Below are 25,707 nucleotides of genomic sequence, written 5' to 3'. Positions count from 1 at the left end.
GGAAACAAAGGGAGGGAACAATCTAGGAAGGAAGGAAGGAAGGAAGGAAGGAAGGAAGGAAGGAAGGAAGGAAGGAAGGAAGGAAGGAAGGAAAGAAGGAAGGAAGGAAGGAAGGAAAGAAGGAAGGAAGGAAGGAAGGAAAGAAGGAAGGAAGGAAGGAAGGAAACAAGCATTTATTAAGCACCTACTATGTGCCAGGCTCCATGACTGTACTTTAGAAATATCTCATATGACCCTCAAAAAACCTCTAGATTACATAATGGATAGAGATACACCCCCATTTCACAGTTGAAACTGCAGCAGACAGAGGTAAACAGGGTCACCCAGGGTCACATAATAGTAATAGCTAATGGATTGAAACTCCAGTTTCCCCCACTCCAGGCCCAGCACTCTATTCACTGTGTTTAGGTAAGTGCTTAATAAAATGAAGAAATGGTTTCATTTACTCTCCAAGTCTCGTCGTTTTGTTTATCATCCAGCAGAGTACATTTGCATTTTTTTTCTTTTTAATTTTATTTTATTCTGAACTTAAACACCAAAAAATAGAGCAAAAAAAAAAAGAATATTTCTATAACACAAAAGAGGACTGAATATGAAGGAACTGTGGTTCTCCATTTCATACCAGTTTTTTTAAGTATATAAAGAGTTCATTTATTTCCAGAGGCCCTGTGCTCTAGCCTGCCATCAGGAAGGAGTAGCCACTAGGGCCAGAACCAGGGTGTGACCCTGCAGGCTTTCTGTGGAGACAATGGGCCCAGAGACATCTCCATCAAATGCCGGAGCTGTATTGGCAAAATAACTGGAGATGAAGCAGAGCAGAGCAGGAGAGCAGGTGCATTAAAAAAAAAAAATGAAAGCAAATTTGCAATTAAGTCATAGTAGTTATGCCTCTGGGAGATAAAAATGAACCAGGAAACTAAATGGCTGAGAGTGACCCAAGGGAAGCCGAACTTCAGCTGTGTGATTAAAGAAGCAATGATGGAGAGAAAGGGCTCTGAGGCAGAGTGCAGGCCGGCTCAGGACCTTCCCAGGTATGGAGCTGGCTCTTCCCTGCCAGACAAACAGACAAATCTGCCCCAGTCCAGGCCATGAACCCCCAGGGTTTTCATGAGCCAAAGCTGGCACATATCCTCACTGGATTTATTTCTACACCTAAATGATGGATACGATGGATACGATGGATGGCCTGGTTCCTGCTGCCCCATTTCTTAGTGACCACTTCACTCCTGAGGTCACAGTAACTCCACCCACTTGCCCAACTTTCAAGTCCAAGCTGTAGCAGGAATAAAGCAGAGCTTTTTAACTGGTAAATAAACAGGTCTGTTGGCATCAAGGAAAATGTGTTGTTTGGTAGATAAGCAGCTCTGGCTTACTGCATACATGTGATCCCTCTGGGTATGGCGGTAGTTCATAAACAAGGCCCACAGTCTAAGCTGCAACATGCTTGCATCCCTAACCTGTGGAGAATCTACAGGGCAGTGATGTGATGATTCCAATGATAGGTGGTTCATGGAAATACATTTAATGACACAGGGTAGGGTGGGGATGGTGGAATAGAGGGGGTTGTCCAATTCCTTACATTACTGACAATTTAAGAACAGGATTTACATCAGCTTTTTGGGATAGGTTGCTGAAATCCCATGAGAGACAGGGGAAGAGAAAGTGATCTTTGACCTTCTGATATCAAGGTTTTTCCCCTAAGCATTGTAAGCTGGGATAAATACATCCCAGAATCCTTAAAGATAGAATCATGTGGAGAACAATGACAGACCTTACAATCTCACAGATGCTATTTAAAAACCGTGCCTTGTATCCAGTAGGCCTTCAATAAATATTTGATAAATGAATGGAATACTAGCCACTAATTAAAAAAAAACAACACTGGTCCATGCCAGAGGCATCTCTCTTAGATTACCAGCTCCCACAAAGTAGATTAACATATTTGTTAAGTCACATAGAAATAAGAAGCGGCATTTATAAAGCACCTACTATGTTCCAGGTCCTGTGCTAGGAACTGGTGACAAAAAGACAAAAAAAAAAAAAACAAATAGTCTCTGCCCTCCAGAAGCTGATATTCTACTTGGGAAAAACAGCATGTACACAGAAGATTAAATGCCCCAAAAATATGCAAAGTAATTTCTAGGAAATGGTATTAGCAGCTAGTAGAGACCTGTATATTCCCTCTATGGTGTGATACCAGAACTGCAAAATATTCAATGAGGCCAAGAGGAGGAGGGATTGCATTTCATGGGGAGGGACACAGGAGATAGGATGTCATACAAAGGTAATAGAAGCCGGACCACAGAGGCTGTGAAGGTCAGTAACATGCAATGAGACTAGAAAGATGGGCAGGAGCCAGTCTGTCTTCAGAGGCAGCTGGTGCTGCCATGAGAGCATGGGCCTGGAGACAGGAAGACCTCTCAGATCCTTCTAAGTTATGTGATGCTGGGCAAGTCATTTCAGCTGTTTGCCTCAGTTTACCCAACTATAAAATGGGAATGATAATGATACCTACTTTGAAGGGTTGTTGTGAGAATCAAATAAGATCATATTGATGAAAGGTGTTTAACATAGTGCCTGGCTCATAGCAGATACTACAGAAATGCTCATTTCCTTCCTGTTCCCAGGCTATGAAAGGCTCTAAATGCCAACAAAGGGCTGGTATTTTATCTGAGAGTTCATAGAGAGCCACTGAGGCTTCAAGCATGAGACAGTCCATTAGAAAGAAGAAATGCTCTTGTAAGAATGATCTCTGAAGTGAGGGGGAGGGGATGAGAGGCTTTAAATTCCCTCAATTTACAGAATTACTTTTTTTGGGGGCGGGGGGAGGTAAGTCAGTTGGGGTTAAGTTACTTGTCCAAGGTCACACAGTTAGTAAGTATCAAGTGTCTGAGGTCGATGTGAACTCAAGTCCTCCTGACTTCAGGGCCAGTGCTCTACTCACTGCATCACCTAGCTGCCCCCAGAATTATTTTTAAAGGGATTTTTCATCCTCTCTCATCTGATTATCATAGCAACCCTATGACTTGGCACAGCATGTCACTACAAGTGGCTGGGATCCCAGAGGCCACTGGGTTGGATCCCCTCTTTTTATATGAAGGAGAAAACCGAGGGGCAACTTGTCAAAGGTCACATGGGTAGGGTCAAAGGTGGCCCTGCTATTTGTACAACTATGGAAAGAGAAGCCCAGGAAAGTGAAGGGATTTGGCTCAAGGCCACCCAGTAGCCCGGACTAAAACCAAAGTCTTCTGAATCAGGCATCTTTCTCAGGGATCTGAGAAATTTGGCAAGGCCACTGTTGACATCTGCTCCTTTGAAAAGCAAGGAACGTAATTAGTTAAAACAAAAACTCCTGAGTATTATGTGTTTTTTTCAAGCACAGCACTGCCCCCTTCCCCCAAATTACCTCTGTGCTCAAGCTCTCAAGTTACGTGATACTATGGTCCCAAAACAACAGCACCAATCTCCCACTACTGAGTAATTTGTGATTCACCCCGATCTTCTTCCATTTACATCCAGACCCCAGCTCATGTGTCCATCCACTGGAACTGTCCGAGATATAAACACTGATGGATTGATTCAATGTGCTGTTCACCCAATGGCATTTTGTAATATGGCCCATATACACAGACTCTATACCAACACCTGGTAAACTGAGGTTGTCCTAACAGCAATCACCCCAACACTATTTTCTATTTTAAAACCAAAAGGAAGAAAAGCTTCATGTGAACCTGGGAAATATTTTCTTTAGGTGAAGCCAGAGATGTTTTGGGTAAAAGAATGTGGTCACTCTGTGCTATGTATGACTATTTCCTGTTTCTGTCAAATGTCCCTCAATGAGGGCTCAGTATGCCAAGTATGCCCTCAGGCTGAACCCAAACCTGGGAGGGGGACACAGTGAGAAGCAAATGCCAAGAGAAAATTCAGACTAAGAAATGGCAAGAGACTAGACTGCTAAGTCAAAGCTGCCTTTTTCCCAGCCCAAATCAAAGGGGAATTGAGTTCACTATTGGGAAAAAAAAAAGGACAGGAAATGAACCTTCACCTCTTGCCCATATTTTAAGAGGGCTCCAGATATCATGCATCAGAAGCAGAATGTTCCCTGTGCCACCCAGAGTGCCACACACGGCTCCTATTATTGCTGGGAACAGTGGATGTGCTGTGCCTCCCCAAGGAAAGCCTGGCACACACACACAGCCCGTTCTGCCTAGTCCCAGGCACTTGGCTTTTCTAAGGAGTGAGCCCCACCTTGTGGCTTCTTCTGTATTTTATCCTGAACTAACACAGGCCCCCGTGGGCTCAATGCTCACTTCCATTCGGGTGGCTTCACGGCCCACAGAGACATGCCTGATGCTCACTGTTCACCCCGGCTCATTCACGCTGTGGGAGCCAAGAGGAATCAAGGCACACCCCCCAAAGGGGGCAGAGACATGGGAAAAGAGACTCCTCTCCCCCTCCTTTTGGCTCCCCTGAGGATGTAACCTGTTTGCTTTATTTCTTAAATGTCCTCACTAGACTGGGATGTAGAAGTAGGAAAGGAGACAGCAAGAGATTGATCTGAGTCACCCAAAAAGGTACTTGAAGCACAGCATAAGGAACAGAGAGGTGGCCCAGGAGCCAGGAAGATCTGGGTTAGAGTCCTGCCTGTCACATACTATTGACTCTAGGAAAGGCACTTGGCCTCAGCACCTGGGCAACTCTCTAAGAACCTAAATTGCAAAGAAGCTGACAAGCTGCACCTTCCTCACCTAAGAGTAGGGATATGTGTATGTGTGTGTGTATATGTGTGTATATGTATGTGTGTGTACACACACACATATACCACAGTCAGATTGTTGATTATTTTTTTGATCACATGTCTGATTTGTTTTCATTCCAATGACCACTAAGTAAGTCTTCCTAATGAGCAAGGCATTATTCTATGCCTGGGGACACAAAGACAAAATAAGACTTATTCCCTGACCTCAAGGAGCTTACCAGCTAGTAGGGGAGATAAAAACCTAATACAAATTAGATAAAGCTAAATGCAAAGGAGACAGTCAAACTGCTATGAGAAATTAGATGCCTGATTCCTTACCTGAATTCTCTAGCAAATTCTGCTTTCTAATTTCTCAGAACCACTCTGCTGCATTTTTCCTGAGTTGGTGAATGCCCATCATGCCACTGTCCTAGGAACCTCATCATTGGGAAATCTCATCCTTCTGCTAGCTCTAATCAGCCTTGGGCCTCACAACTCATCAGTACTCTCTGCTCCTCTGACTGGATCTCCAAGATCTCCATTTAAAGAGGGGGCTCAGGGTGGCCACCTCCTCATTTCCTACCTACCTCAGTAGAGTCCTTCGGACTTCTTTCAACTTCTCCATTATGATCATGCCACAGCACCAGGGACCCTCTCCTTCCCCATTCCCTTCAGCTTTTCAACTTCCTTCCTCTGTTGTCTTTCTTCATTAGATTACAGACTCCTTGAGGGCAGGGACTATCTTTTTTTTGTGGCTTTTTGGAGGGCAGTTGGGGTTAAGGGACTTGCCCAAGGTCACACGGCTAGGTTTTTGTGTTAAGTGTCTGAGGCCAGATTTGAACTCAGGTCTTCCCTGACTCCAGGGCCAGTGCTCTATTCACTAGGGACTATCCTTCTTTTCATTTGTATTTGTATAATCAGCATTTAGCATTAGTGCTTAGCACATAGTAGGTGATTAATATTTATTGACTGATTAAAGTAATGAACACTAGGTCTGTACCAATGCCCAGAGAAGCTCTTGAAGCCATCAGAAGAAAAGTGAAAAGGAAGCAACTCTCCATAGGCTGCTGCTTTTGGTCAGGCTCAGGAAAAGATAGCAAATGATAGTCTTGGAGAAGGCTACAAAGGAGAAATGAGCAGGACCCAGGGTAGGGCAGCAACTTCCTATACCTTGGTTAGAAATGATTTTCCCAAATATCAGATACAGAAAATAAAGGTACAATAAAATAAATGAAATATAAAATAAAAACAAAATAAGTAACATAAATAAATATAAAAATAAAATATACAGAAAATCCTGAAAATGAGGACCAATGCAAATACCAATATTAAACATAAATCATCTTTGGATTTATTCATTTGGCTCACCTCCTTGACCAAAGTTCTTTCCCATTGCCTCATGGAAGCGTGGAAGTGATCCTGATTTCTAGACAAGGAAGCCAGAGTCAAGCAAACTCCTGAAGTCTTCCCAAGCCAGAAATGGGCCAGGGAGGTTGACTGGGCTGCTGACCCATTATCTGAGTTCAGATAAGTTTGTAGAGGCTTGTCACCAGACTGATCATAGACAAACATTTTAGTCATGAGAGTTCCCCTACCCTGTACAGGGGTCCTGTGTTGACAAAGGGAGGCTAGACCAATGAAAGCACTGATCTCCAAAATACCTACTTCCAACTTTTTTAGAAAGGCAGTTTGGTGCCATGGAAAGAGCACTGGATCCCAACCTGGGAGGAACTGGGCTCAAATCCTGCCTCTGACACTTATTAACTGGGCAGGTCACTTTAACTTCTCAGAATTTTAATTTTCTTCATCTGTAAAATCGTGACATTAGTAGCATCCACCTCCCAGGGCTGCTGTGGGGCTCAACAGGCTTCTGCATATAAAGGGATCTGCCATTTTTAAAGTGCTATATAAATGTTAGTTATTCTTATTATTCTATTACTGTGAATAACAAATTGTGATGATATTTCTATTTGAGTTGGAATTAAAATTTCATAGTATTGTAAGCTCAACTGTTAAAATTTTGACTATCAAAACTATAATGGCTCAGGGGGAAAAATGACCCCAAAACTAAAAATTAGTTTAATCTAGAGCTGAAAAAATACAAAAATTAGCAATAAAATAAAAAGTCTGATCCGACTAAAAGTATGTTTCTCACTGAGCATATACACCTCTCTACTCTTAAATGATGAGGTTTCAATTTTGAAGGAATAATCAACATCAGCCTTGTCAATCATTAACAAGCATCTGTACAGCAGTTCTGATGTACCAGGCATTATGCCAGATGCTGGGAACAGACCCTGCCTATCTACAATACACTGGGAAATTCGAGTTTAGATTTTCTATTTTATTTTTTTAAACAAATGACGGGCATCATCTATGGAAATCAAAATCAAAATCAACTGAAACTCCATCTCTAATCTCCATGTCTTAGCAATGCCTCAAATGTTCTTCCCCTTCTTCCTTCTACTTTTTAGAAACTCTGGTTTCTTTCAAAGTTCAGTTCCAATATCCTCTACCAGGAGAAAACTTTGCTGATCCAAGCTGCTAGTGTTGTCACATATATTTTGTATATATTCTATATTTATTCCTATATGTTCATGTTTTCTTCTCTACTTGAATGCAAGCTCCTATTTTTTTGTTTGTATTCTCAGGACTTAGGACAGTGCCTGGCATACAGTAAGTGTTTAATAATTGTTTATGGATTGTTTGATTAACAGTATCCAGGACTATGGAAATAATGGGTACATTGTTTTCTGCCCTAGATAGATCATCTGGAGCAATGTATTCGGTTTCAGATTTAAAAAAACAAATCCCAAAAATGACATGAGGCAGAGTGGAGGCAAGATAGCCAAGTAGAAGGAGCTTTTTTCTCCCAAACTCTCCCAACACTTCACTCTAAACAACTTAAAATAACATATCAAATTGAAATCTGGAGAGGCAGAGCCAATGAAAGGTCAGAGGGAAACATTTTTTGGCAACAGCAGCAGTAGTAGCAGCAATACCAGGAATTCTCACGACTCAGAGACAATAGAGGATTTGACATCTGGTCAGAAAAAAGTGGCCGTAGACCGCTGTGTGGGAACTGGGCAAGGACTGAGTGCCATTTGGCACCTACACTGCAGTCCCAGAGCAAACTGGAGTGCCAGCACTTGTGGACACAAGGAAGCAGAGGTTTTTCCTGGGTAAGGAGTATAATGCAGACCAGAAGAACAGTGATCACAACTCTCCCTAGATCACACTACCTTAGAAGCAACAAAAAACGTACACACACCCTGAACTATCTAGGAAAACACCTGAAAAATCCTGAAGCTTGGGACAGTGATCCCACTGCCAATACCCTGTTCCAGGTGTGCAAAGACCAACTTTAACATAAAGTTCAAAGTCAAGAAATAGGCTAGAAAAATGAGCAAACAGAAAGAAAAAGAAAAAGAACCTGACCATAAAAAGGTACTATGGTGACAGGGAAGATCAAGACACAAATTCAAAAGAAGACAATATGTGAAAACAGCTACAAGCAAAGCCCCAGAGAAAAACTGCATAGTGGACACAAGTCCAACAAGAATTACTAGAAAAACTAAAGAAAGAGCTAAAATAGCCCCCAGAAAAAGACCTTTTAAAACCAAATAAGAATGGTAGAGGAAAAAAACAGGAAAAAGAAATGAAAGCAATGCAAGAAAATTATGAAAAAAAATTAACAGCTTGGTCAAAGAGGCACCAAAAAAAACACTGAAAAAAAACCCAACTCCTTATAAAGCAGAATTGGTCAAGTTAAAAAAAGAGACGCACAAAAATTCACAGAAGAAAATAATTCCTTAAAAATTAGAATTGGTCAGGTGGAAGGTAATGATTCCATGGGAGAGAAAGAAACAATAAAACAAAGTCAAAAGAATGAAAAAAATAAAAGAAAATATGAAATATCTCATTGGTAAAACAACTGACCTAGAAAACAGAAGGAGGAAAGATAATGTAAGAATTACTGGACTACCTGATAGCCAATATCAAAGAAAGAGCCTAAACATCATGTTTCAAGAAATTATGAAGGAAAATTGTACTCATATCTAAGAGGGTAAAGTAGAAATTGAAATAATTCGCCTATGAACTCCTAAAAGAGATCCCAAAATGAAAACTCCCAGGAATACCAGAGCCAAATTCAAGAGCTCTCAGGTGAAGAAGAAAATACTACAAGGAGTCAGAAAGACATCATTCTAATATGGTTGAGTCACAGTCAGTATCACATAAGATTTGGCAGCTACCACAATAAGGGAGCAGAAGGTTTGGAATATGCTATTCCAAGAGAAGGCAAAGCAGCTAGGATTTACAACTAAGAATAATTTAGCCAGCAAAACTGGGTATAATCCTAGAGGAGGGAAAATGTTATTTAATGAAATACAGGACTTCCAAGCATTCACAATGAAAAGAACAGACTTTAGGAAGACCCCTGGCAAGCTAAGGAGGACTGTCAGGATGATTAAAGTCTTGAGTTCTTACCCTCTAAGGATAAGCTAAAAGAAATAGGAGTATTTGCCCTGGAAAAGAGAAGAATTAAGGGCATATGATAGCTGTCTTCAAGTATCTGAAAGTCTATCCTGTAGGAGATTGACTCAATCAGATTAACTCCTGGGAGCAGAAATAGAAAAATGAGTAGAAGTCATAAAGTGGAAAATCTCGGCTTGATGTCAGGAAAATGGATATTCTTGTTCAGGTACATTGAACTAGATATCCTCTGAGGTCCTTCCAACTCAGATATTTGGTAATGACTGTATGAATCCCAAATTTTCTCCAGCCCCGACCACATACCTGTGTGGCAATCCAAGATTTCCAATTTCCTACTAAGCACTGGAAATACTGAAGCATAGGCTGGGAGGTTGTACTAAAAGACCTGGATTCATACCCAGCTCTAAGATTTCTATGATTTTTTATGCTTTGCTGTCACATAAAATCAAGAAGTATAAAATCCAACTCTATATATCCTCTGACCCTCTTCTCTTCAACAAAACATCCATGAACACTGATTTTGCATCCTCTGTGTATAAGACCCTATTGCTAGTATTCATGATAAAAACATGAGTTCAAAAAGTTGGGGTTGAAATCAAGTCTCAGATACTTAAAATCTATGTAATCATGAGCAAAACTATCTCGCTTTTCTGAGCATCAATTTCCTCACTTCTAAATAGAGATAAATAATAACATCCACCTCATAAGGTTTGGATAAGACTCTTGATGACTGGTTTTTGGTAGAAGAATAATATGTGATCTTTTCTATGCTTTTGGAATAATTTTATTTTTGAGATCTTGAAAATAAACTGAGTTACCTTTAAAATTATGTCAATTTATCTGTACTAGGCACTCTATCTCATGGCTCTAGGGTTATTGTGAGGATAAAATGAGATATTTGTAAAGCAGTTTGAAAACCTTAAAGCACTCTATAAGTGCTAACTGTTGTCATTACTATTGCTGTTGTGGTGATTATGAGACCACAGTGAGAGAAAGAGGATTTTCAACTCCATAGATGTTGACTTTAAAGCATAGTGTAAAAAGAGCAGGAGCTGAGAATCTGTCCATCACAGGGGAGGGAATGACCACTGGAGAGGGGGACACATGGTCTAGGGTCCTGTTAACAGAGCAACAAGTCCAGACCCTCACCAACTCTGACTTCCCCAAGGTTCTGACCTTGGATTGTTCTGCAACCCTGGTGGCTGAGAAAGAATGAGGCCCCTACAGTTGGGTTTAAGAAAGTGATGGACCGGCGGCACAGTGAATAGAGCCCTGGCCCTGGAGTCAGGAGGACCCAAGTTCAAATCTGGCCTCAGACACTTAACACAAAAATCTAGCCATGTGACCATGGGCAAGTCACTTAACCCCAATTGTCCTACCTCCCCCCACCTCCAAAAAAGCAAAAAACAAAAAGCAAAAAAATTTTTTAAATAAAAATTAAGTTAAAAAATTTTTTTAAAAAGTGATGGACCAGTTAGGTAATGCAAAAAAAACAAGAAAGAAGATAGATGGTCCAGGTGCTACACTGGTGACCTGGGCTACCCTAGGAATGAGGAGGAGTTTCCTTCAGGAGGATTTAGGGAAACAATTCCATGGGTTAAGACAATAGATTTGGAGTCAGATGACTTGGTTTCAAATCTCACGTCTGTCAATTACTACCTGTGTGACCTCACCTCAGTTTCCTCATCTTTAAAATAAGGGGACTAATCTAGAGGGTTTCCATGGTACCTCCTTTGGAGCTTGAAATCTGTGATAATATGATCTATGACATCATTGAGAGATTATAATCTGAATTGGAAGAGATGACCCATATTTATGAATCATGTAACCATCAAAGCATTCTCTTCCCCATCTATCTCCATATTAAAACTTGTTTATCCTGTGTCCTTTTATCAGGATTCTACTCAATTGATAACCTAGTCTATGTGCTAATATCAGTTTATCTCTGCATATATATCCCTGCTAGATGATAAATTTCAATTTGCACAGGAACTTTGGAAAATAAAATGCCATATCCCAAAAGTTGACTAATAAGAATTTCTAATACTATTACAGATAGTAAAGGAGATATTGGCAGCAGGTGATGACTGTGATAATCAGGTAGGCGGTACAGATAGAATGCTGAGCCTGGAATCAGGAAGATGAATCTTCCTGAGTTCAAATCCTGCCTCAGATACTTACTAGCTCAGTGACCCTGGGCAAGTCACTTGACCCTGTTTGCCTGTTTGCTTATCTATAAAATGAGCTGGAGAAGGAAATGGCAAACCATTCCAGTATTTCTGCCAAGAAAACCCCAAATGAAGTCACAAAGAGTCAGACATGATTGAAATGACAGAACAACAATGGACCGTGATATCCCTCAAATCATACCACCTTGGTGGCTGCCAGGGCAACCTACAAAAATGGTTCAGATGTTATATGTAAAAATCTCCAGGGAGAGAACACCTATAATGGATTGAATTACAGGGAAGGGCAAGGGAGAGCTGGTGTTGTAGCTATCATAAAAACATCACCAAATAGACTCTCCATATATTCAGGAAGGAAAAACCAGAAAACTGGGTTTTTATTTTCATAGGTGTGGACATTTTAAAAGAAGACTACAAAATAAAGAAAAGTATTTCAGAAATAGATGAACTGCAGATTCACATGATGAATGTGCTACTAAAGGTGTGATCAAACAGCTCTATAAATAATTGATTCAATTCAACAAATGTTTGTTAAGCCCATGGTTATGGGAAAGATAAAAAAAGATTAAGCCACTACCCAGGCCTGTAGGAGTATGCAGATCAGCAGGCAAGGTAAAACATGAAATGACAATGATCTTGGGCCCCTGGCAGGCACTACCCAAGAGCTCTGTGGTAACAAAGAAATAAGAAATGACCTAGTTGTGTTCAGGAGAGGTTTGATAAAGGGCATGGCACTAGAACACAGGTCCTTGAGGGATTGCCAGGATATGAACAGGAAAAGTTGGGGGAAGGAAAGGCATTGTAGGCAGAGGGAACAGCATGCATAAAGGCACCGAGGTGAGAAAGTAGAGTGTGTATATGGATGAATGAACTATTTGGTTAGATTGGGCACAGAGGTAGATGAAATAGGAAAATAACAATTATGATAACAGCTAAGCACATTACAAATATTATCTTATTTGATCATCACAACAATCCTGCAAGGTGCTGTTACTCTCCCTATTTTACAAATGAGGAAACTGAGGCAAACAGAGTCTGAGTGCCCCATCAAACATTACGCTCACACTAATATTGAAGATGCAATGGAATTGAGAGAAAAGAGGGACAAAGATCACTTATAAAGTTACTACAGAAGGAGGTTACTACTGTAAGGAAGGGACAAGAATGATGGGAAGGAGGAAAGAAATATAAGTAAGATTTTTGCAGAGATAGAATAAATAAAACTATTAGACAGCAGGTGGGGGAAGGCAAGGAGAGGATGAGGTAGATGGAGGGTAGGAATGGACAGCAGGTTCATCTTAACATATCATATTAAACTTTTACAAGGTGAATTATGGGAGAAAAATCACTGTAGTCGCCATGAAGTTAAGATTTAGCCTGAATCCTAACAATATCTATTACAGTGACGTTAACTTTTAAAGTGCAGATCCCTGTAAATGAATGCCCTCAAAGCTAACACAGAAACCATTATTTATTTATATACCAAATGGATTTTTAAAAGACTAATAGTGATGAAACAACTATTTCATCTCACCTGAGTTTCTTAGTTTAGATTCTAATATAACCATAGACACTGACTTAATTAAAAGCCTTGTTTTTAAAGTAGCAGCTGCTACATAGGCAAAGTATAAGCGTGTCTATTTAACAAAAAGCCGTGTGAGACATCTGCTGTCTAGCACAAATCTTTCAAAGCGTGTTGAAAAAAAAAATGCAGAAAGGGCATGAGGGAGCTCAATGCCAGCATCTGACATGCTTTGTAGGATCCCCAGTCAAGGACAGGTACTCCAGTCTGCAGCTTTAACTTTGTGGGCAGGATAGGCCTACACCATGCCCTGTACCATGTGATTAAAGCAGTGACTGGTAAAAAAAAAACAAAACAATCATAAACCTCACGGGCCTAAGAAAGCTTTCCAGATACTAAAAGGAACATAACAAGCAGCTACATGAGATCAGAAGACCCGGTTAGTCTTCCTTCTTCTGTTCTGCACAAGGCCCCACTGAAACCTGACTGAAGTCCTTGCAAAAGTCTTTCTTGTCAGCAAGTTTCTTCCCTCCTGCCTCTGGTGATGGCAGAAAGAGTTTGCATCCAAGATTCCACCTTCGTTGGGTGTTGAGGATAGAAGGATCAAGATTATTTTGAGGAATTAGAAGAGGAATTAAAATTCACTTATTGACAATTTGGAAAGCAAACAACCACCATATGTATATTTGTGTTGCTTGTAATCTTCAAGGGTTAATTTCTATAGTATATTTCTTTGGTTCACAGTTTCAGGTAATAATCAGAACCTACTTTTTTTTTCTTTTTAAATTTCAAGTTCTAAAAGAAGTCTAAAATTTGTGGTACAGTGGGAAGTGCTGGATCTGGAGGCAGAGATTTGCCAGTCCAAATCCTAGCTTTTGTGCATTATGATTGGTAAGGTTAGGTCACATAGGTAATCTGGGGCCTCAGTTTCCCCAAATGTAAAATGAAGGGGTTTGATCCAATGACCTCTGAGGCACTGAAAATCTAGTTTTATGGTTCAGGACCCTAAAATGGAGTTTTCTATATGATATTTCTTTTTTTTAGAAAAAATAATTTATTTTTAGTTTTTATCATTCAATTCCATAAGATTTTGAGTTCCAAATTGTCTTTTCATCCCTCCCCTCCCCTCACCGCAAGACAGGGTGCAATATGATACAGGCTCTCTATATACATTTATATTAAACATATTTTCACTTTAGTCATGTAGTAAAGAAGAATTAGAACCAATGGGAGAAATCATGAGAAAGAAGAAAAAAGAAAGAGAGAGAGAGCAAATAGTATACTTTGATCTGCATTCAGACTCCATAGTTCTTTCTCTGGATGTGAATAGCATTTTCCATCATGAATCATTTGGAGTTGTCTTAGATCCTTGCATTGCTAAGCAGAGCTAAGTCTATCAAAGTTGAATATCCCACAACGTTGCTATTATGTTTCTTTGTTCTGCTCACTTTATTCAGCATCAGCTCTTTCCAGGTTTTTCTGAAGTCCACCTGCTCATCATTTCTTATGGAACAACAGCATTCCATTACATTCATATACCACAACTTTTTCTATTTGTTATCTTCTAGAAAGCTACCTTTCCCTAATGCAGAATTCACTGTATATGCCCATGTGAACCTAGTTCAGAGCTTTGATTCACAGAATGTGTTAAGTTGTGAACATTGCTTTTCACGGGAGAAAATAACACATGCACTTTCATCTACAGACAGGCAGATCAACCAGAAAGACTATCATTTCCCCCTTCAAAAGGGAAATAAACTTTTATTGACATGTTTAGTTAGGCCTGGGTGTGTTTATTACCTGAGGATGGGAGAACAATAATCCTGTCTCTTCATGCTTAACAATGGCCGCGTTGCCAGGAATATTTCTTACCAATACAGGAACTTCCAGGTCCATTGCCTAAAGAATGTAAAGAGGAAAAGACAGGTGAGTCACTAAGCAATCATTTTAAGAACTGTTTGCAGAGAGAAGAACCTAATTTGTAAAAGCACTCCCTCCTATTTACTGGTCTCCAGAACTTCAGGAGAATGCTGCCTTGGGGACTGTTCAGACATTTCTGCCTGTCATATGTTTGAAAGAAACCTGAATTTTTAATCACTGTAAATGGATTTGGAAACCTGGAAAATTCATAAATGAGAACAGCGTTCTGGGCACAATTACTGGGGCAACACTGAGAAAACCCACCTCTCGGAGCGTACATTTTATACTGATTCACTGACAGGTTGGAGAATACATTTTTAATTACCATCATTACTTTCCCTGATGAGTAATTTTCTTCCAGTACAAGTGGCTGAGCGCGGTGATAACTGAGCGCATTTCTTTGGCAGGCAGACAGGCTGAAGAAGGAACCTGAAAGATCACTCTGTATACTGAGCATGCCTGCCTTTCCTAAGAATGATAGGTGGAATCAAGCAGTAAGGGCTGGACCGACATGTCAAGAACATTCTGAAAAAAGACTCTGCAAGGGGCTGATGGTCTGACCCAGCCTTGCTCAAGCAAAGGGAGACAGTGGAGAGAGCACTAGATTTGGACCGAAAGGGCCCGAGTTCAAATGCTTATTCTGCTCCTTACTAGCTTTGGGCATGACACATCATTTCGCTAGGCTTCAATTTCTTTATCTACAAAATGGGGATAATAAGACCTCTAGGGTAACTGGATGGAACAATGGATAGAGTGTTGGGCCTGGAGTTAGGAAGATTCATCTTTCTGAGTTCAAAACCAGCCTCAGACTCTTACTAGCTGTGTGACCCTGGGCAAGTCACTTATTCTTGTTTCTTCATCTGTAAAATGAACTGAAGAAGGAAATGGTAAACGACTCCGGTATATTTGCCAAGAAAACTCCAAATGGGGTCAGGAAGAATCATACATGACTGAACACAACTGAGCAAATAAGACCTCTGGCACCTAGCTCACAGAAGGATGGGAAGGAGGAAGGAAACCAGAATTTAGTAAGGGCCAAATATGGGTCTGGCTCCATGGTAAATGTTTTACAAATATATTCGATCGTCACAACAACCCTGGTAGATTGGTGCTATTATCTTCATTTTGTAGTTGAGAAAACCAAGGCAAACAGAGGTTAAGTGTGTACACACACACACATACACACACACGAGCTAAAGTACATAAATTCTTTTGTAAATCTTGAAGTGCTATACAGAGATCAGCAATTATTATTTCCAGAAAGAATAGTTGACCCATTCTTGTTTACCTGGTGTTGGGGAATGAATGAACCTCCTGTGTAGGCAAGCAGTCATATTCTACCAGGCTTCTGCTGGACAGTATTCTAGGGAATATGGCTAAACTAAGTAGCTTGATTGGTGTCTTATATCAGGAACTTTGTTCTGGCACTGACATATAACATCAGTAATTCCATGTAATAATGAGCTCTCGTAATGGGTCCATAATTTGTTTCCAGAGATGATCAGCCTTATCTTCCTAATATATAAATTCCATTAGTGGATAACTTTAAAATCCCAACTTCTCATAGGACTATGGCTCTACACTGAATGGTCCCTCTAGACGATGGCTGTGAGCCAAAAGAATCCACTTACTTGCTAGAATTTGGCAGTAGGGAGTAATGGGTAGGTGGGAAAATTTGGGTATATAGACCATAAATATAAATTGGCAATGAAATAGTGTTCCCCCAACTTTTGCTGCTCACTAGCCAGAGGCTAAGCTTTCTTATGACCTATGACCTCACCTTTTCCTTGTCTGGCCTTGCTTCCCCATCTTCATGGCTTACAACTGGTATGGTCTGATCCACATCTAAGCTGACAATGGGTGAATTTCATTCCTTGAGTGCAAGGGATGTTTCATTTCTGTTTTTGTAGTTTCGGTGCCCAGCACATAGTAGGTGTTTAATAAATGCTTTCTGAACTTTTGTCGGGCACCTTGTAGAAGTGCTTTTTTTTATTCAAGGTTGGGTTGCAATAGGTGACCCCAGACTCTGATGATCTAGGATTCTGTGAAAATTTCAAGCCATTTCCTTCTCTGCCTCTCCAAATAAATTTCCATTAGCTTTGCACCTATTGACAATGCCTTTTTTGCTTGTTAAAATAATCATGTTTCTCACAGAACAGAACAGAATCAGTATTTGGAACCACACAAAGCTTTGTGGGTTTAAATTCACTTATATAACATTTATGTAATATAATAATTATATAATATAAATCAATTATCAAAAAAATTTAATTAAATTCAGTATTTGATATGCATCCTACTGCTTGATAAAAATGATATTGCTTTACTGTGTCTTCAAAACATGTCATAGTATTTCAAAGCCAAAGATGGTTTCCACAACCCACCAAAGAGATATTGTAATTAATTCATCCCGCTCCCTGTCACCTAACCACAACAAAATTTTGGCTATTATAAGACTATCTCAAAGAGAAGTAAGCTAACAAATGGAATTTTATTTCTTACAAGTCTTTTGGAAAATATCTCTCACTGGGGCACTAAGAGATTACATCCTTTGAAGTTAAAAACAAAACACAAAACACTTATTCAATAATTAAGCATTTTAGGTGAGTTAATTTTAATTATGTATACCCCGAGGCTTTTTAGACCTGATTTAATTAAAAGTCTAGGGCCAAAGATGGGGTAAGAGTTTTAAGAAGAACACAAAATCAACATTTTAAGGCAGTCAGAATAGCCTTGCCTTAGAAAGAAATAAGGTTTGACAGCAATTCACTAAATTGTTCCACTGAAATGATAGTGGATTGCCATGTGACATGTATGTGTTGGCAAATTACTTGATGAATTCCACCCCATTCCCTCAACAAAATGAAAACTGATTTTTAAAAAGGGAGAAATATATTTACGTATAAGATAGCAATTCAATGAAAACCTTATATCTGTTATTGCAAGAATTCACCTTTTCAAGGTTAAAAAAGGTAGCTAAACATTTTATGTCAACAGTTATAGCTAAAAAGCAAATTCCAAAACATAGAGAAGACTAAACACTAGGCAATGGGCCTTGGAAATGTTTGGATTCTTGACATCTAGCTATACACGAACACAAAGAGAAAACCAAAACAAGTGATTTTAAATTATGGAAATTTTCCTTATCATTGTAGAGAAGGAAATGGGCGGACTGCTTCTGTCTTTTGCATTTTGTTTTATTAAATGGCATCACATTCAGAGAAAATATCAGATGAACAATGTAGGTCAGTTCTGCTGTGACTGGTTTATTTTTCCCCCCTGCTTCAACTCCATGCAGTTTTAGGAACACTGAGCTCTGGTAAAATAACAGAATGTCTTTCAGATCTTAATGTGGGGGTAACTGGTATCCAGCTGAATAAATAGAAGTATGGTAAAAGTACCTGAGAAAAAATAATAGCCCAGCAAGGACTGATGCAGACATAATGGAAAATATAAAAGAGAACTAGAAATATAACCGCAAGAAATGCATTTAGGGAAACAGAAAATAGGATGCATAAGGACAAAAGGTGAACACTCATCAGGGAGACTGTAGAGGGATCTGTGGGCAGTTGGACTGCATGTCCTTCATCTATGTGTCAGACAGCATGGAGATTTGATGATCTAATCTTTTTGACTTGTACTTTAGCACATGATGACATTTTATATCTAAGTTAACGGATATATGAGAGTCCTCCTTGGTAGGTTAGAGGAGATGAGCAAAATAGGTCTCATATGCTGTCCTAATATAAAATACTATATTTAGAATAGTAAATTGAGCATATTTCTGGAAGAACTCTAAAGTGATGAGCTTATTTATCTGATACCCAATAAAGAATAACTGCTGATTTTATCAGGAGTCACTTAAGGACCTTCCACCCTGAGATTACCCTCCAGGATGCTGGAACATGTTGAACTAAAAAGCAAAGCACAGAAAATGCTTGCTATGAGGGGAAATAATGGTGACTTACCCCACCCTACTACCTCCCCGAGGTGTAATAATAGTAACTGAAATTTCTGTAGCCCCTAAGGGTTTGTTCCAGGGGATTTTCCATATATGAGCACACTAAGGCTCACACCAACTCTTTGAATAAATTTAATACAGATTTGCTGTAATATAATACATGATTTTCTGACTGATGATATTCAGACTAGATATAAGGTATAATTATGTTCCTCTGCAGGAAAGTCATTTTGCTAAAGTTGTAGTACTAGTATTTAGTAGCATAACTTTTTCATTCCAGAAATGCACTGTCCATCATCCACTCTCCTGACATTAATGGTGACACCTCAGATATGGAGAGCACTGGTAATCTTACAAGGAAAGATCTCACATATTACATACAAACTGGCCAAAGTAGGAGGCTGTATTGTAGTCTATCGTGGCTGAATATGGAAACATTGAAGATGTTCATATATGACACCATCCCCCAAAGCTACATGAGTGTGCTCTCATATCATGAACATCATCTCCAGAAGCCTATTAATTGTTAGTGTGTCTTTCCCAAAGAGATTGGTCATTAATGCCAATGGGCATTAAAAAAATACAGGAACTTAACTCAGCAGAAAGGTCTTCCTTGCTGTCTGCTTGAAGCCCAGCATTGTTATGTGTCAACAGCGGATCAACCAGGCTGATAACTATTAGGATTCCCTTCTCAATCTACCACTCTTTCCCCAGATTTTTCCTATACCACTGCCCATAACTGTCTTTATCAGTCTCTAAGACTACAAAGTAGGCAGGAGGAGAGAAAAAAAGAAATATTTCTATCAGAAGCATACCATTTTCACATCTGAGTTCTTGCTCAGACTTTCTTAAATCTGCTTCCTTCCCAAACAAAGATATTTGCAGGGGCAAAAAGGCACTACACACACTCCTGGTTTTATTTTATTTTGTCCTTTGAAAAGGGAAGTAGCAACAAAAAATTAAATTATTTATTTAAAATATCAACTATGGAAAAAGCTCCTTTTAGACTCCAGAAAACACAGCATCACCATTCCAATTGTGAAATGTGCAGAATTTTATTGACAAAGACTTCACCTCTATAAATAAGCCAAGGAGTGATGGGCAATTTCAGGTTCCCACAGTCAACCGTCAAGTGATATATAATTACCTCCAGAACTGCAGCCGACATTCCTTCTGAAATCGAGCTATTCACGACAGCGAAGCAATTTTTCACAATGGCGTGAAGATCTTCTCGAGACATCTCCCCTATCAATTGCACCCCAGCTGCCCTAGAAATTAAGCAAGTCATGAAGAGTATATCTCCCTCAACTTTCTTGCAGGGGTAAGAGAACAAGGGGAAGAGATGCATGATCTTTTCTAGAAAATGCAGTAAGTAAATATAAATTATGGCCCATTCAAGGCAGCTGGTGGAGAGAGTGCTGGACCTGGACTCAGGAAGCCTGAGTTCAAAGCCAGTCTCATACACTAGCTGTGTGACCCTGGGTAAGTTACTTCACCTTTGCTTGCCTTGGTTTCCCCATCTGTAAAATGAAGATAATAGCACCTATCTCATAAAGTTGCTGTGAGGATCAATTAAGATAATATGTATAAAGCACTTAGCACAGTGCCTGCCATATACTAAGTGCTATATAAATGCCAATCAGTTATTATTATTATCATTTTTCTACAGAGAGTTGTATGAAGATGGGGACCCAGATTTCTATTGGGGAAACCTCTTTAGGCATTTCTTTCTCTTCAAGTCCACATGGAGAGAGAGAGGTACAGATTCAAAGTATCCCTGTGACAGAGAAACTAACGAAATCTCACATTCAAAGCCCAATTTCAATAATTATCTTTTAAATTTAGCTCCTAGGACTCTGCTGCTGTCTGTTCTGAAATATATGATGATAAGAGACGAACTCTGGTATTTCATCTTGTTGCTACTTTGAAGAAAGACTAAAAGATGGTTTTGCTAATTTTCCCTCTTTAGGTGTGTAGAAAGGACAATCACCCTACCTTTTCACTCTGGCTTTCACTTCTCTTGTAAACACTGGATCAACCTGGGAGAAGAAAATAAAGAACATAATCTGAAAAAGGCCACACAGTGAATTGTCACATACATCTCTAATCGGTTACTTTGTACAGTAAGGACAGAAGCAGGTCTAACGAGGCAAGAAAAGATAGCTACTTTCTTGCATTCAAGTCAAAAGGAGCTGATGCTCAATGCCGAGAAATCAGGTGAGGGGAAGCAAAATTGAACAATAAATAAATCAATAAAGTCTTTTCACCCCAACCAGAAGCATTCTCCAGAGAGGAAGAACCGTGTCAAAAGAGTATTCAGCCACAGTCTGAAGCAAATGAAACCTCAAGGCACAACAGAACGTTTCAGCCAAGCCAAAGTATCCATCATGTAATGGAAAGAAGGGCTAAATTTAAAATCGAGAGGATTCAAAACCAAAATATGCATATTTAATACTTGTGTGACCATGAGTTAGCTACTGCCCTCCTGTGGGCCTCATTTTTGTTACCTGTAAAGTCAGGAGCTTGAAATAACTGGCCTCTAAATTATTCTAATTCTAAATTCTATGATTCTAAGTAGAGTTGATTTTTTTTAGTATGGAATCATGCTGAAACTTAAGTTAACACTACTAAGAAAAGTTTTTTTTTTCACTGCACAAGAGCTAAGCGAACAAAGATCAGGAAGACTAACAATGTGTTTTTCTTTTAAAATAGCATGGTGGGTTTTTATTTTTTATTTTCTGTAACTAGGGTTTAAAAGCAATGCACAACTACATAATTTTGCTCAGTCTATCAGGGAAGATAATGGAACTGGCTAACTATAGGCCAGAGATCTGACTTCCATTCCATGCAAAATTCTAGAATGTGTTATCCTTGATTGGAATGGAAATCTAGAAAATGCCATAGCTTGAAAAGCACAAACATAGTTTCACCAAGAACAGGGAACAATAGACCAAGAACAGATTGTACCAAATTAACTTCATTTCTTTATTTCCTTTTTAATAAGGTACTTAGTAAACTGACATATTTAGGAAAGACGGCAGAAATAATTTACTTGGATTTTAGCAAAGCATTTGATAAAATCTCCTGATATTGTGCTGGAAAAGAAGACAAGATGTGAGCTAGACAACAATATAATTTTAGGTGGACTTACAAATGATTAAATGGCTAGACCAAAAGAATAATGACTTTGTGTTGGTTAGGAAGGAGGTGGAGGTATCCAATTGAATTTCCCAGTGGTTTGTGATCTGGCCCGGTGCTATTTATTTATTTATTTTTTACTGATGACTTCGATAAAGGCATTGATGGCACATTTATAAAATACGCAGATGACACTCTTCTATTTCCATTGAGGGTATCACTATCCTTCCAGTTACACAGGTTCATGATCTCAGAGATAGCATTTGTTCTTCACTCTCTCTCACCCTCCATATCTAATCAGATGCCAAGTCTAGTCAATTCTACCCCTACAACATTTCCTCATATCCATCCCTTCCCCTCCACTCACACAGCCACCACCCTAGTTCAGATCCTCACTGGCCATCACCTGGATTATCCCAATAGCTTCCTAACTGGTTTCCTCACCTCAAGTCTATCCCCAAAGGTGGGGCTAGAAAACAGGTCATCCAAAAAGCACCTGGGAGTTATAGTGGACTGTAAGGTCAGTGTGAGTCAACTGTATGACTTAAAATTAGGCTACATTAAGAGAGACCAAGTCTAGGAATTAGGAAGCAATAATCCTATTGTACTCTGTCCTGGTAAGAACATATTTGGAGTTCTGCATTTAGTTGTTCTGGGTGCCACATTTTAGGAAGGGCATTGGTAAAATGGTCAATATCCATAAGCAGATAACGAATATGGTGCCATATGAGGACGCTGAACTGTGGATGAAGAACTATGGATGCTTAACACGGAAAAGGGAAAACAAGTGAGGATGGCAAGAGGGAAACTGTAGAGTCCTGTTCATGCTCTATAAGGGCTGTCAAGTGGAAGGACTGGCTTGGGCCCAGAAGGAAGAAGTGGGACCAATGGGAGGAAGTTACAATAAGTCAAAGTTAGGCTTGATACAAGGAAGAACTTCCTGACAGCAAGAGCTTTCCCAAAGTGGAGCAGCTACGTTGGGAAACAGTGGGTTCTCCCTCACTTTAAGTCTTCAAGCAAGACTGCATGACCACATTACATGCTGAGGATAATTTTTCCAGCCCCAAAACTGGTTGGCCTGGATGACTCTTCCAAATCTAAAATCTGATGATTCTGAGATTCTGCAGTTTCCAATTCTTCTTCCATTACATATCCAGGGATCAAAAGCTTAATGAGGGGGAGGCTAGGTGGTGCAGTGAGTGCAGTGCTGGCCCTGGAGTCAGGAGGACCTGAGTTCGGTTCCGGCCTCAGACACTTAACATGCACACACACAAAAAAACTAGCTGTGTAACCTTGGACAAGTTATTTAACCCCAACTGCCCTCAAAAAAAAAAAGCTTAATGAGCATGTTTCCAGAAGGATCTATTCCAATAACCACTTCTCATTCTCAAGATTGATTCATACAACAATGCATTCCAAAAGAGTAAAATTTATAGCATGCAATTCCCTACCCTCCAAAAGCTTACAATCTTGTAGGGGAGATAAAGCCATCTGAATAAAATCTAATTAAGGGTGAGTTACCTGAATTCTATTACATCAGACTTTCTAGAAAAGTAATAAGAAGAAGATTAATGTAGCAAATGGAATTTTATCTAAATCCACAAGCATGTAAGAGCTTAGTGTCAAATGTGCTTAGCTAGTTCAATAACGGCTATCATCATTCTTGTGAACTCTCCAAAGCTTAGTAATAAAGATATTCCTTAATGCCTGAAGGCAATTTCTTTTTAAATAAGGGCCTGTCATTTTTCTCCCATTTCAACCAAATCATAAATATAATCTACCAATTCTTCTAATACTTGAGAACCTTGCTAAAATTCTATCTGCTGAAGAACCAAATTTAGCATAGGGTAGATCTCATTCCCTGCATGTAGTAAGTTTACTTACTACAAGTACAGAGAGAACTTAATTAAAAGACCTTTGCAACTGCAACAAAAGTCTGACAACGTGAACCTGCAGGGCAGATTTCTAACCAGCATCTGACTTAGCACATCTGACTCATCTCAATGATGATGCAGTGACTTCTTGAGCATCATAACAGAAGTGTCTGCTTTTTCTCCAATAAATTTACTCCTTCTCCAGTTGCTATCAACAATGAGGACAACCAAAGACAAAGGTGGAGGCAAAATCTGTAAATTGATGGAAGCACAACAGAAAATGCCAGTTTCCTTGTGAAGGATGAGGGTGTGAACACATTTAGCCCATATTCTAGTCCCAGTACCATCTTTACTCTTATAAGTGATGAGCTCGTAACGCAATCCGATTAAAATTGAATCTCATTGACACATTGTACACACAAGGAGTTACAAATAAAGTAGTTGCAAAAGAGAGATGGCAATCCAGGAGTAGAAATGTCAGACAAAATGCTCTTGTGAACTCCAAGTATTTCATTTCACAGACGATTCTCGAACAAAGTGTGTAGCAGATATTCAAATTCTCTTTGGTATTTTTTAAACCTGTGAATTTTCAGACTACTTGGGTGATAGGGAAGTTTTGTTTTATTTTGTTTTGTTTTACCTTGAGAGGGTGGCGAAGTGGTGAAAACTCAGGGGTATCATTTAACGATGAAATCGCTTTGAAAGCATAAAACACGATAAAGTGAAGGTGTGATGCATTTGAAAGACACTTCTAGAAACTTTTCTCCAATGTCTTTTAAACCTAAAAATATGGTTTTGAAATAGTTCTGCCCAAGTTTACATAACAGTAGGCTCATTAAAACAATGGAAAACCTACTCATCTGTTGCTATCCCATAACCCAGAGAGCTTATTTCACCCAGTAATGTTCCCCAGTTTTCTCCATCTGAAAGTGAAGATTTTTGTCTCCCCTAACTCAAATGTTAACAGTTCCACTCCCGCTTTGCTGGTCACCCCCTCTCCATACACTCTCTGTACCACTTTTGTGACACTTTTCACCTATTACCTATACCCTAATTATCTACCTTATCTCCCCACTTTATTTTGAAGTGGCTGCTGTCCTATATTTTGAGTAACCCCTTAACTTTCAGCAAAGGGCCCTACCACAGAACAGGCACTACTAAGTAAACATTGGGTGAGCGAATAAAAAGATGATTCAATCTCTCACCTGTCCAACCAATTTAGGGAAGCCTTCCAAATATCATAAGATTGATCTGTTGGATCAATGGGTAAGTCAGCTTAGAAAAGATAGCATTCTGAATTGCAGGCAATTCAGTGAGTTATTTTATGATTATTCACAAAATAATCATATTAAAAATTATATAATATTCATACTTGACAGCACTTCCCCACATTTACAAATGCTAGTACAGTGTGGGGAAACTGAGTCACTTAGCCAGTTACTTAGCGTTTACAGAGCTTCTACTCTGTGCCAGGTACATAGGAGATACAAAGAAAAGGAGAAACAGTTTTCATGCTCATATTCTTACAGGGGAAACACAAAAATAAATATGTGCATGCAAGATACATGTAAAGTAGGTGGAAGGTAATCTCTGCTCCAAAATTTGGATTACAGAGAAAGACTTCAAACTCATATTCCACTCCTGACTCTGTTTAAAACAAACCATTACTTTTTACTTCTTCTTGTATGTTTTCCTTATCCTCTTTGACCTCTCCACCTGGTCTCTTTGTCCTCAACGCCTTCAAAATGAGCACAGCATGGGAAAAGGACCCGTATGTACAAAAATATTTATAGCAGCTCTTTTTTTGTGGTGGCAAAGAATCAGAAATAAAGGGGATACGCAACGATTGGGGAATGGCTGAACAAGTTATGGTA

General features: G+C 39.4%; 1 protein-coding gene across 1 annotated transcript in view; it reads right to left on the bottom strand.

Annotated features, from left to right (window-relative positions):
* Window positions 1-25,707, bottom strand: part of LOC138163341 (glycosyltransferase 1 domain-containing protein 1-like) — a 107,379-nt gene that overhangs the window by 8,014 nt on the left and 73,658 nt on the right. The window contains exons 9-11 of the mRNA XM_069091105.1: window positions 20,817-20,860; window positions 19,969-20,089; window positions 14,741-14,839 (exon numbers count right to left, since the gene is read on the bottom strand). Coding sequence (XP_068947206.1) covers window positions 14,741-14,839; window positions 19,969-20,089; window positions 20,817-20,860 — 264 coding nt within the window. The remainder of the gene's footprint in view (window positions 1-14,740; window positions 14,840-19,968; window positions 20,090-20,816; window positions 20,861-25,707) is intronic.

This window comes from Petaurus breviceps, unplaced genomic scaffold, assembly GCF_028583685.1.
Source record: "Petaurus breviceps papuanus isolate PSGF00001 unplaced genomic scaffold, PetGlider_PUasm1.0 100, whole genome shotgun sequence".
In the NCBI taxonomy this organism is placed as follows: Eukaryota; Metazoa; Chordata; class Mammalia; order Diprotodontia; family Petauridae; genus Petaurus; species Petaurus breviceps.
Note: the sequence above shows the minus strand (reverse complement) of the source record. Positions and strands in the feature narration are given on the sequence as shown.